The sequence below is a fragment of the Canis lupus genome, chromosome 12 (assembly GCF_003254725.2).
Source record: "Canis lupus dingo isolate Sandy chromosome 12, ASM325472v2, whole genome shotgun sequence".
NCBI classification, from domain to species: domain Eukaryota; kingdom Metazoa; phylum Chordata; class Mammalia; order Carnivora; family Canidae; genus Canis; species Canis lupus.
This window is the reverse complement of record NC_064254.1, coordinates 21535833-21549821: the sequence shown is the minus strand read 5'-3', so window position 1 is coordinate 21549821 and position 13989 is coordinate 21535833. Positions and strand designations below refer to the sequence as shown.

At 39.0% G+C, this 13989-nt stretch overlaps 1 protein-coding gene across 3 annotated transcripts in view; it reads right to left on the bottom strand.

Moving 5' to 3' along the window:
• LRRC1 (leucine rich repeat containing 1) overlaps positions 1-13989 on the bottom strand; it is a 129510-nt gene that overhangs the window by 24632 nt on the left and 90889 nt on the right. For all 3 annotated transcript variants that reach the window (XM_025419050.3, XM_025419052.3, XM_025419051.3), the window contains exons 5-8: positions 5010-5066; positions 4647-4710; positions 4222-4296; positions 1329-1473 (exon numbers count right to left, since the gene is read on the bottom strand). In XM_025419050.3, coding sequence (XP_025274835.1) covers positions 1329-1473; positions 4222-4296; positions 4647-4710; positions 5010-5066 — 341 coding nt within the window. The remainder of the gene's footprint in view (positions 1-1328; positions 1474-4221; positions 4297-4646; positions 4711-5009; positions 5067-13989) is intronic.

Here is a 13989-nt window from a genome sequence, read left to right as displayed (position 1 = left end):
TGGGGCAGGAAAATGAAGCTCTTTATTTAGTATAATCAATAACCTACTAAAATGGTCGCCAGAGGGTTTCCACCTGTCCTCACTGGCAGGAGAGGCATTAGCCTTTTCCACAGGGCACACGCTGGGAACTGAGGGGTCTCCTTAGCAGTATTACTGGCAAGTGGTCTTGCCACCTCTCCTTGAATACTTCCAGTGACAGGGAGCTTATCCCTTCACTTAACAGCCCAGACTAATTTGTAACCAATACTTCATTTATCATCTTCCACTGCAGCTGTCTGAACTGGAAGATGCAGTAACAAATTGGCTTCTCTTCTACAGGATGGCCTCTCAAACCCTTGAAGTCAGCCATCCCATGCCTCCTATTTCTGATGGTAAGCAACAAAACATCCCCGGCTCCTACAGCTGTTTTCAGATGGCATGTATCATTCTCACTGAACATCTCTACCTGGAGTAAAAATCCCCACCAATTTTTTAACCAGTCTGAATCAAAAGGCAACCTCTGTGTTCTTTCCCAGTGGCCAGGATCAGTTACTGCTTTCATCTTGACCAAATACCAGAAAGGAAGTAGTCCTGTCACACAGCTTCTCCTACTACTGAAAATCTTTCAGAAACCTCCTTTGATATTTTGAATAAATGTTAAAGGTCAAAGACAGCAATCCTATGTTAACGCCATGGTTAAACATAGTTTTTTTTTGTTTTGTTTTGTTTTGTTTTGTTTTTAAACAATCTCTAAGCGGCTTTGCTATGGTGGAGCTCCCAGTCCATGTCTGTTTATATACCTTCCCTGCATTTATTTTTCTCACACAGGACGGAATGCCTTTATGGTAAAGGAAATGTCTGGAGTAATTTATTTTAAAGGAAATGGCACAGAATGGTTAAAGAAAAAGATTATTCTTAGCCTACAAGAAACCGTTGAATTCAAACACACCATTCCCCTCTACACGATGTGGTAAGATTAGTCACTTTCTCATAAACTATTTAGGAGACTCACTTAGAAATTTCTTAGAGACTGCTCCCATGCCTAAACACATCTATTGTTTGGACTACTCCTTACTGAAATCACTGAGACAAGATGCAGATGAGAAAGAGGAGTCAGCACTTAGAAGTAATCATACCTACAACTGCTACCAAACCAGGGTGACAGAAACACCTGCCTATTTAAATGCACTGAATGTTCTTTGCATTCTTTCTTTAATAAATACATGACATGGAGACTAAAGGAGCTACATCCCCAGCATCTGAGAGTAGTGACCAAAAGACCACAGTGAGCTCCAAATGCTCAAGACAATAGCAAGCATCTTCAGTAAGTAGTTACTTTCCATACTTACCGATGCCATCCGGAATCATTTCTAGTAAGTTCTGGGAAATGACTAAATCTGTTAATGAAGTCAGGCCACTGATTTCTTCAGGAAGTCTTTCCAACCTGTTTTCAGAGACATCTAAGCACAGCAGGTTCTTCAGATTTCCTATTTCCTACATCAGTGATACAGAAAGAGACTCATGCTTAAACCTGCCACAGTATAGAGAAATTTCTACAATGATTTTTCACACTCAAATCCCGAAGTTGCTCTGAGGATGTTTCTTTAGCGTTTATCTACATGCGAAGGCTGGAGTAAATTTCCAGACCCCTTTCCAATGCAAACGGGAAGCTGTAAAAATCACAGACACGGAGCCGGGAGGGATGCCAAGCCCTCCAACTTCAGGCAGGCAAGGAATCATTCTCACTGAACAGATGAAGAGACTGGCACCAGGAGAGAACAAATGACTTTACAGTGACATAATTACAAAAAAGGGGGGGGGGGGAGGGGGGGAGTCTAGAATCCAGTTCTTCAAGTTTGTAATCAATCACTTCCATAAGCAGCTTACACTCCAGGGTGACCCTGAGATTTTCTGTTAAGAAACCATCTACTTTACATCTCCCATGACCGGTAGTACTTGTTATAACCAACACCAATGCAACTGTACCCCAGCAACTTTGAAGCATCGGAACCCACTGACCCCTTTGGCCTCAACAGAAGAGAGAAGCATACTGCTTTCAAAGGAAACAGACTATCCCAGGAGCAGGGTAAGTACCTCAGCGAGTCTAACATTCTTTTTTTTTAATATTTTATTTATTTATTCATGATATACAGAGAGAGAAGAGAGAGAGAGAGAGGCAGAGACACAGGAGGAGGGAGAAGCAGGCTCCAGGCAGGGAGCCTGACGTGGGACTCGATCCCGGGTCTCCAGGATCACGCCGTGGGCGGAAGGTGGCGCTAAACCGCTGAGCCACCAAGGCTGCCCATATTCTATTCAAGAGGTATCTCACCTTCCACTCACAAAATGCATAGTTTCTCTCCTATACCTGCCTCCCCGTATCCATTCCCACTGCTACTATGTTTAATTCCTGTCATTACACTCCTCTACCTGGACTGTGAACTCTAATCCTCACACTCATTGCCCAAGTCTGCTACAAACTCTTGTTTCCACATTTCCATCCTGGAAACAAGCTAGCTATAGGTATGTGACTAAAAACATTAAAATATCTAGTGGTTCCATGATATCTACATAAGGATGAATTCTTCAATCTATACCTACTTTGGTCTCATCTATTCCTTCCAGCTTCTCTCTTACCTAATACACATCCTATGAACCTGCCTGTGATTCCTGTCTGTAGGAAACCAGACTGCTTTTCTACTGATTTTAGGCCTGACCCTTGAGGTTGTTCTACTTTTTCATTAGTTCCTTTTAACAACGCCCTTGTATATCCTTTTCTTTCTGTCATCTGCTACGATGGGCCAGATCACTGGAATTATAATTTTTTTGTGTGTTCAGGATGTGACATTTTGTACACAATCATTTTGGCACATCTGTGTGCACATGTGTGCGCAAACACACACATGGCACTTTCCCCATCATGTCCCAGACCTGGTGTATTACTCTCCTGATAATCTCCTGGTATTTTTATTCCTAAAAGTAACTAGAATTCTCTCAATCAGGATTTCTCATAATTTCCTAGAGAAATCTAGGTATTAATCAAACTTTCACCCACATCAGTTGCTAATCTGTCTCTTTTCCCCAAATGCTGTCAAGATCTCAGAAACAGACTCCAATTAGTTCCTTACTTCCCTTAGTTATAAGTGAGGTCATCATACTTCCAGCACCATAACTAGAGTCATAATATATTACTGAGTACTTTCTCCTAGAGTCAGACTTCCTGGGTTCACATTCCTCACCTAAAGTGCATAGCACCATCACACCTGGCTCACTCGCTGAACAGAAACCTGAACATCTGATCTGCTTTGAAATATCAGCACCTAGAGACCATCATGAAATATACCTGGACTTTAAAGACTAGCTGTAAGATATATCAAAGAATAAAATTCAGTAACAGACAAAAACTAAGCGAGGGGGAAATGGTTGCTTTTTTATTGTTGTGTTTGTTGGCTTATGTTTCTTTCTCATCTAACCATAAGGCTTACTAGGCTCCACAAGATGAATATGTATGTAGAAGTCTACGTAGACTCTATTTCATTGGGAACATGGTTGTTACATTTAGTAATGTAGGAAAAACCTGAATACCATGACAAAACAGTTAAACCATAAGCAGTATTTGCAAAAAAATTTGAAATAAAAGCTTTTAACCTTTCTTTTACATTAACTATTACAGAAGAGAATGTGGTCACAAGCATCCCAAAGCACTTGGCACATCATGAAGAGTGGCAAAAATGCGTACCATCTAAGAATCAGGAGTCCTGGTAATTTACAAATTTGCTGGGCTTGAAGCAAGCCACATGGGGAGCAAGCATGAAATAAAATACAGATTTCACAAACTAAAGGGTATATTTGCTATCTTTAGAAATGGTGGGTTAGGCTTTCAATTTTTCTATGGCAATGTAGCAATGCTCAATATATTTTATCAAATATGCTTTCTTTTTTTTAAGATTTTATTTATTTACTTATTTGAGAGAGAGAAAGTGAGAAAGATCACAGGGGAAGAAGCAGACTTTCCATTGAGCAGAGAACCCAATGTGGGGCTTGATCCCAGGACCCTGGGACCAAGACCTGAGCCAAAGGCAGATGTTAACCAACTGGGCCATCCGGATGCTCCCCAAATGTGCTTCTTCAACCAATGTTTTTGGTTTTCAAGATCCCTCTTGCAGAAAATTTCACATAGAAGTAGGGAATGATGGCTGTGGTTGTTTAATAATTTGGGGGAAACAATGTGAAACCACTGCTTACCTGAGGTAATTCTGACAGTTGATTTCCATCCAACCAGAGATCCTTTAGATGTAAGAGAGCTCCAATTGATTCTGGCTAAAACAAAAAAATAATGTTATGGTAACAAAGATCCAATGTTTAGTTTTCCACTAAGAAAGAATACCATTTCCACAGTGAATAAGTGGGTAACATAGAGGATGTTTGTTGGGACTTCTCCCATGCAAGTCTCCCAGTGTTCTCCAAGAATGCCCGGGGGTTTCCACGTATGCCTGTCATCTCTAGTCCTGACCCTCCCCGCCCCCATATTACAATTCTCAACCTGTGTGGACTGAAGCACATTATGTTTCTAATGTTGCCGAGCTGCAGCCCTACAGATATCCCTTAAAATGTTTTGATCATACCTAAGGACAAAGTTAAACCTAAATCTCTCTTCAATGCAGACTTACCAAGTTATATATTTCATTGTTTCCTAAATCAAGTTCTTCTAGTCTCCGCAGCTGGGTAAGAGAGCTATTAAAAAAAAAAAAAAAAAAAAAAGAAGGAGGAACTCTTAGAGAGTACTTAGAAATGCTGAGCAACATGGTATTCCTCACTTGGACTCATTTCCAAAAATAAGATTCATTTGGACTACACAGCAGTAAATATTACCAAGGAAAAACTATTAAGGGAAGGCTGGCATCTCCCAAACTTTCCAAAAGACACTGAATCTCTTTTTGACAAAGTACTGTAGTACTATTTTTTTTTTTTTTTAATACTTGAAGAAATTCACTTAGTACAAATTCCCCTCTCATTTTTCCCCAAAGACTCACTCAGGAAGATATGTAAGAAGATTCTCTCTCAGTTCCAGGGAAGCCAGGTTATAAAGACTAGAAATGAACAGAAGAAAAAAAATATAAGGAAAACTCCTGAGATGATTCTTTCCATTCCCCCTCTTCACACTTACACTCCACAAATAGCAATTCTTAATAAAATCTTGTAGTCACCTCCTCTGAGGAGAACAGTATCTATAACTACTACCCCTATCACCATTAAAAACAATATATTCTCTACCTCCCAAATTTTAATATTAAAGTAAAAAGAGGAGAAACATCAATGTGAGGCACCCTTATTTAAATACTTGTACAATTAATATGTGAAAATAACTCACAAGTCACTAAAGATGACCACTCCTGGGACCAAGATAGAAGCCAAATATGTGCTTCCAGATTTTAGAATGGCAAAAATGCGCTATTACCATAAAAACCAGTAATGCCTTTAATCTCACAAAAGTCAGAGCTCTTTTTACAAACATCAGTGAGAGACCATCCCTGTTGGAAAGTAGCGGTGGGGCACTGCAGTCCAGAAGGCCCACATACCCTACTTAAGATCACAAATTCACAGAGTACCTGGAAGTAACAGTATGGAAATGACAGCCACTTAAATGCATCAAGGGTAGGGTAGTAACACACCTCACATGCTGTCCAGAACACAAGACTGATTCAGTAAATGGGAGCTATAATAATGTTGCTTTTATTCCTATGAAACCCCACAATGGCACTCTTTCCTGTAGATTCTCCTGCCTCTCGGGTATAATCCATGCCTATCAAGAGCATGGTGAAAGGACACAGATGTGTTCCCTGGACACTGATTATCTGGGTCGAATCTTGGCAGGCAGATTCTGGTTTTTGCCTCACCAGAAACCTCACACACTCAGGGGATGTCAGCACTGGCACACGTTACTGATTCAAAAGATAACAGATTTGACTATTATTCCACCAGACGCTGTACTAAGCTCTACACCAATGGAAAACTCAAGCTTTTGCTCATATCACTATAGTAACATCCAGATTTGGAGGACTTTTGTGTGTGAGCGCACAGAACACAAGGAGTCAAACATTATCCCAACACTCTAATCAGCCTTAATCCTCCATTCTCCTTCTAACATAAAGGCCAGAATCATGGGAACTAACAAAGCTGTTTTTATAACATCAGAAAATGTAAATTTGATTTGCACAAACGGCATAATATACATATGTAAGGTTTATTTGCTTGAAAATGTACCTTAACTATATGATGAAATGCACAAATTCCATATATCCTCCAATTTTAGAAAACTGAACACTTTACATAATTAAAGTGGAAGAGAACTCTTCAGAATATATGTATTTTTTAAAAAATCACAATCCCTGCTAGTAATTATCAATTTAATGCTGACATTCTTTGAAAAAAAAACCATAAACAAAAAACGCAAGCCAATGGGAAGTTGTAGCAATGTAGTTAGTTCTACTTTCAGCGGGCCATGTGTTCCCACAGAAGAAACAAGAATGGGAAGAAGAGGGAGGTGAGCCACTCAATATCTATTTCCAAAAGCAGCCCATAGATGAGGGTGATAAGTAATATTCGTAAAGTCTCTGTAAAAGCAAACACTAAAAAAACAAAGGGCTTTGTTTTCGGTTTTCATGTAATCCCTGGCCAGTATTATCTGGGAGGCGGCAATCATTTGGCTATTTCCACATTTATATTTTAATAATCACTGATGCAATTGTCATTTTATCTATTCAGCATTCATTACTTTCACACCAATTTTGATGTATGAAAGACATATACTCATAAAAAAAGGAAGAAGTCCTGCTTTGCTTTACAAACTTTACTGGTAGGAATCACTGCACACTCACTGCCTCACCCCTGGTCCCTTGGCCTCATCTCAGACCTCCTGCCTGACTGGGACCATCCATCTGCCTGCTGTCTCTGGCAAGAGGCACAGCACACAGCTCCTCACACACATCATCTCTTGATTAATAACAATCCAGCTCGGTGATGACATGCTGATGATACAATTAGGAATGTGGCCCTTTGTGTGAATTCCATTAGAAAGTGGTAGAGGCACCATTCAAGTCTGGTGGGAAGCCAAAACTCCCACCCTCACCCTACACCGCCTTGAGGTGTCTCAGGGGCCCTCTGTTCTCTGGACTCTCTTTATAATTTAAGTTCTCATCTCCTATCATTATGGGGAATATAGGTCAGTCTTACCTTTTTAATCCCACCAAGGGCATTAGGATTTTTCTTGGTTTATGTCATTTTAAAAATAGAACACACATTTTTATATTATCTTTAAATTTTGTCTTGAGGATAAAAGGCACAGGCCACAGTTACTAAAATAAAATAATGCTTGAGCAAAAATACTGCAGAAATGCCAGCCAACTTCCAGATGAACAGAACTTGATAATGCCGCGTTACAGTAAATGCACAGTTCCCACCACTACCATGCTAACACCCAAGTATAACATCCGGTTGAGAAAAAGGCTCTGATTCCAAAATTTCTTAGTTTCCCTGTTTTTGGACAGTAGGGGAAATGGGAATGTATGGGTGCCACAACAAAAAATACCGTACTTCTGTAACTTTTCAAAATTTCAAATATTAATTTAAAATGATGGATATAAGAGCCTTTCTGAGGTAATGCTTCCTCATAAGTTTAAACTATTTAAGATAAGGGAACTCGGACATTACCATCAGGTTCTATGGACCCAGTGATAAAAAGCCACTCTGCAAAGAGCATGTGAGGTCGGGGAGGTGGAAGTGCCAGGCCCTGGCTCCAATCCTGGCCTGTCTCTCACTAAGTAGCAGCTAGACTGCTCAGCTCAGGTGCTTCACCACTCTATCCTGACTTTCCCTAAAATAAATATAAACGTACCTACTACGGCGATGACAGCATACTACATTTTCCTGTCAAATCAAAAGAGCTAGTTTTGCCCCTTATTTCCTTCAGACAACCCCTATCCCTGTGCAGCCAGTTACCTTGCAAGGGGGCATGCCCTGAGTCTGGGTGTTCTGAAAGATTGCTACAGGATGCTATTAATCACAGGAGTCATCCCCCACTACAGAGGACTCCTTGAAGTGCAGGACCCACAGTTGGTGAGTGGCTGGCATGGCCAACTTTTAGAAAGATAAAAGTTGCACAGTTCCAGAGCAAGTACAGAATCACCACCCAAAAGGTGGTTCTCCAGACTGCTCTAATAACAGCTGACGTAAAATGATATCTGCCTGAAGGAAGATTTAGACCAGAGAAGTTAATACAAAACTGAATGGATACATGAACAAATGAATGATCTCCATTCTTAGTCTTTCAGAATACAGCATGCATCTTCAGTCCAGACTTTGGGATGGCGCCTTTGCCATCAAGGGAACCTATTCAGTGCAGCACAAACATCCCTGCTTCTCTTAAGAGCACTTAATATAAAAACATGCTGGCAAATGCTGATGTGGTGCGGAGTCAGACTCAGTTCTGTTCATGTCCAAGACCAGGCTCTTAATCACTAGGCCAAGAGAAACAAGGAGACTCCAACTCCACATACCTTTATCAGCCACTTCAGTTAAAACATGATAGTATACAGACAAAAGAAAAGCATCAGGTATTTCTAGTAGTTCTACAAATGTGAGAAAAGGAGACACTTGAGATGCAATATGAGAATTACTGGTTTTTAACATTTCTATTACTAATAATGGTGACAGCAGCTTACTACATGATGGATAGTATTATAAGTGCTTTATAAGAATTAACTTTGTGGATGAGAAAACAAAGGCCCAGAGAAGGAAACTGAACAAGGTCTCACACAAACAATAAGGGACAAAGCCAGGATTTACTAGAAAATCTGCATTTTTATCCCTAGATTCTGCATTTAAAAAAATATTTATTTATTTGAGAGGGGGCAGAGGGAGAGGGAAAAAAGAATCTTAAGCAGGTGCCATGCTGAGTGCAGAGCCTGAGATCAAGACCCTGAGATCACAACCTGAGCCGAAACAAAGAGTCAGATTTACTGGGCTGTGCCACCCAGGTGCCCCTGTCCTTCCTTCACTCTTAAGTCAGCTTTGTGAACATCTATCAGTTTCCCAGCACTGAGACCCTTCTCACTGAAAACCACCTTTTTTGTTATTTACTTATGTATTCATCCAGAGTTTTCTTTTATGCAAAGGCAGGCAAGTGCCCACCCCCTTTTTCACATGCAAGTTATCCCACATACATCTAGCACTTGGCTCTGCTCATGCAGATTTTGGTCACATTTCTTATTTGTACGTATCGGTACTTTTTTTTTTAATAATTGCATAGTCTCTCACTTCTATATACACCTTAATTTTTTAAACCATTCCCCTCACTAACAGATTTTTTTACCCTTCAATTTTAGTCTCTGGCAAATTAAATTTCTGTGTAATACTGTTAGAGTGACTTTATCCCCCTCCTCCAAAAAGCATTATTTTCTATTCTTCCTGTAACTCCCTCCCACCATTTCTACCACCAAATGGGGGAAAATAAAACAGTAACAACAAACAACTTAATGACTTCTTACAGAAAAAGAGTATGTTGAAGCATTTCGTCTCAACGCACTCATGCTTAATGTTTTACACAGTTCACGATAGCAGGGACAAAAATTATAATGTAAGTCAGAATGTAGGCCAACTGTATTTTTAGGATTCTATTTCAGGGATTGGATGAGTGGTTACTTTAAAAAAATTTACATCTGTTCTCTACTATACTTTAAAAATCCCCTTTTAATCCACTTGGATTTTTTTTTTTCCATTTGGTGCCCAAAATCATTAAGAAAGTAAAGAATAAATTACATTGAGGTAGAACAGGCCAACAAATGGCAGTACACTATAAGACCATTAAAATATACAATCTAAAAAAAAACAAAAACAAAAAAAAAAACAAAAAAAAATAAAAAAAAATAAAAAATAAAATATACAATCTATAAACATTTATAGCAATATTATTTGACTGGAGAAAACATTATTAGGAACAGGGAGCGTTGCTTATATATTCAAAAAATTTTCTGCTTTTTAAAACCCAATTAGCATTTAAGAAATCTCTGGTAACAAATTTCCTTATATGGTGGCTTTGCAGTAGAAACTCCTAAAAAAATCTTTGTTTTTGAAACTAATATTTTATAGAGATTCCTAAGCCTCAAAAAAGAGCAGTATGATAATGGTTTTCAAAAAGAAGATTTATTCCTCACAGGCAGCATACACTAATGCAATATAGGTATGCAGCCTAGTGCTAGGCCTTATTAGCAAGGGTCACGTGGTCCACTCACTTCAAGCCCACTCAAATTAAAGTTACCATTCCCACAGGTAGCACACACAAAATCAGACCTGCATGCTCTACTTCAATCTGCCAGGGAACCTAGGGCCTATCTACTTGCTCTACTGCTATTAGCGAACTGTATAATTAAGTATTTACTGATAATGACTACTTTGTGACTGACAGCTATGTTTTGGGTACTATGCCCGTCCAATATATATATAGTTGTTATATGTATATGTATATGTGTGTATATATATATACACATATATATATATTCATGTGTATATATATAACCTTCTCCTGTAAGAATGCTATTATTTGAGGAGAAATTTAAAGAGTAGAGATATTTCGATATACTTAGACTTACTTTTTTTTTTTTTGACAGTATGTTTTTTCAGAGGCCAAGGATAAGAAATCTCATGCAAACAGACAAAGTAAAGACAAATGCCCCCAGATAGAAACAGAGGCTTCCCAGATTCTCAAAATTTATTATGAGTTCCCACTGGGGTCTTGTGGGACCTCTCAACCTCACTCCCACTCCTCATTACCTGATGGTCTTGGAGGCTCTGGCTATGTATACCTGCCTGGACACCATATCTGAGTAACTGAGTCAAAACGACCTCAGCATGTTACTCATAAGGCTACATCAGAGTCTATTTCCTGAAAGAATAAAATAGGTCAGTCTCCCAGGTACAGTCTCATCCTTCACCAATACCAGGTTCAAGTTGGCCTAAGGATCCATCACTACTACCTAATTCTAGAAAACTGTCATCAACCAAAAAAGAAACTTCACACCCATCAGAAGTTATTCCTTATCCTGGCCCTGCTATCCCCTCCCCTGCCCAACCCTCATCCCAGGCTCTGGCAACCACTAATTTCTGTCTCCAGCATTTGCCCATACTGGATATTTCAATTGAATGGAATCATACAATATTGGCCTTTTCTATCTGGCTTCTTTTACTTAACATGGTTTTAAGGTTCATCCTGTCAGAGCATGTATCAGTACTCCAATACTTTTTTGGCTAAATATTTCATTAGATGAATATACCACATTTTGTTTATTAGTTCATTACTGATGGAAATTTGAGTTGTTTCCCCCTTTTGGCTATTATGAATAAGAGCAGCTAGGTACATTCACACACAAGTATTTGTGTCGGCACGTTTTTAATTCTCTTGGGTATGTATAACAAGGAGTGGAATTGCTGGGTTATGTGGTAATTATGTTCAACTTTTTGAGGAAGGACCCTCTCCCTCCAGTGAGGGACATGCATCATTTGACATTCCCACCAGCAATGTATGAGAGTTTCAGTTTCTACGCATTTCATCAACATCTGTTATTGTGGGTTTTTTTATTACTAGAGTTAGTGGGTCTAAAGTGGTATTTCACCATGGTTTAATTTGCATTTATCCAATAACTAAAATGATGTTGAGTGTCTTTTCATGAGATTACTGGTCATTTGTATACCTTTTTTTGGACAAATCTCTATTCAAATCCTTTGCCCATTTTTATTTTTTATTGGGTTGTCTTCCATTGTTGAGTTTAGAGTTCATTATATATTCTGGATACAAGACTCTTATCAGGTAAATAATTTGCCAATATTTTCTTCCACCTGTATGTTTTCTTTTCAATTTGATAGTGTATTTTGACGCACAAAAGTCTTTCATTTTGATGAAATCCAAATTTATCCATTTTTTATTTTATTGTGTGGGCTTTTGTTGTCACGTCTAAGAAACCACTGCCTAATCCAATGTCATGAAGATTTACCCCTATTTTCTTATAAAAGTTTTAGCTCTCACATTTAGGTCTCTGCTCCATTTACAGTTACATTTTGCATGTGGTGTGAAGTAGGGGTGGGACTTCATTCTTTCGCATATGGGATGGTCAGCTGTTCCAACAGCCTCTGTTGAAAAGACTATTCTTCCTCACGGAACTGTATTGGCACTTCTGTCAAAACCAGTTAATTATAAATGCAAGGGTTTATTTCTGAATTTCCAATTCTATTCCAATGAACTGTGTGTCTAGCATTATGCCAGTATCACACATCTTGATCAGTGAACCTTGCTAGTTAAGTTTTAAAACCAGGAAATGTGAATCATTCAACTTTGTATGTCTTCTTTAAAGACTATTTTGGCTGTTCTGGATCTCTTATATCTCCATTTGAATTTTAGGATCAACATGTCAATTTCTTGGGATCCCTGGGTGGTTCAGCGGTTTAGCGCGTGCCTTTGGCCCAGGGCGCGGTCCTGGAGTCCCGGGATTGAGTCCCGTGTCGGGCTCCCAGCATAGAGCCTGCTTCTCCCTCTGCCTGTGTCTCTGCCTCTCTATCATGAATAAATAAATCTTAAAAAAAAAAAAAAAAGTCAATTTCTGGGGAAAAAAAAAAAAAAAAAAGCCAGCTAGAATTTTGATGGAGATTGAGTTGAATCAAAAGATTAATTTGGGGAGTATTGCTATAATAACCATACTAAGTCTTCTAATCCATAAATACAGGATGTCTTTCCCTGTATTTAGGTCATGTTTACCTTCTTTCAACAATGTTTTGTATTTTGCAGTTTGTGTGTCTTACATTTCTTCTGTTAAATGTATTCCTACATATTTCATTCTTCTTGGTGCTTAATAAAGGGAATTGTTTTCTTAATTTCATTTCTGGTTTGTTTAGTGCTAGTATATAGAAATAAAACTGATTTTTACATACTAATCTTGTATCCTGCAAGCTTGCTGAATTCATTTATCAGCTTTAATAGCTTTTTGTGGATTCCTTAGGATTCTCCAGATACAGGATCATGTTTGTCTGCAAGCTAACCCATTTTTGAAAAGTAAAAATTTCAGTGTGGGATTACTTGAGTAAAAATTGATACAACTGATATCAAGAAAAATATTTTTTCGGGGATCCCTGGGTGGCTCAGAGGTTTAGCGCCTGCCTTTGGCCCAGGGCGCAATCCTGGAGTCCAGGGATCGAGTCCCACGTTGCTCCCGGCATGGAGTCTGCTTCTCCCTCCTCTTGTGTCTCTGCCTCTCTCTCTCTGTCTCTCTCTCTCTCTCTCATGAATAAATAAATAAATCTTTAAAAAAATTTTTTTCATAGCATGCTTTTTGAAAGATAAATTCATTCACACTTTGTACCAACATTTAAAAACGCCTTAAAACAAAAGTATCTCTCCTGGTTTTACCAGTAGAATCGTCCAAGAGGTATTAGTGAGAGTAAAGCAAAAAGTCATCATTCACTAAGCACTGTTTTCTTTTCTTTTTTTTTTTTTTAAGACTTTATTTATTCATAAGAGGCAGAGAGAGAGAGAGAGAGAGAGAGAGGCAGAGACACAGGCAGAGGGAGAAGCAGGCTCCATGCAGGGAGCCTGATGTGGGACTCGATCCTGGGTCTCCAGGAGCACGCCCTGGGCCAAAGGCGGACACTAAACCGCTGGGCCACCGGGGCTGCCCTAAGCACTGTTTTCAAGGGTGTATCTGAAAAGTCAATCTTATTCAACCAGTGTTCTTAAAGCATACCCAAGACTGGGAACTTTACAAAGACCCTACTGAATACTTCCCTCCTCAGTTGCTGCACTTCTATACTAACTGGCAACTTCAGTGATATGTAAAGTCATTTACTTAATTTTGCCCCAACATTTTCTAAAAGAGATATAAGATATCTTTATCAAGTACAAACATGTAAAAAATTTTCATGAAATAGAAAATGCAGCTTCTTTGTGGAAGAAATGAAGTTCCAATCCCAGAT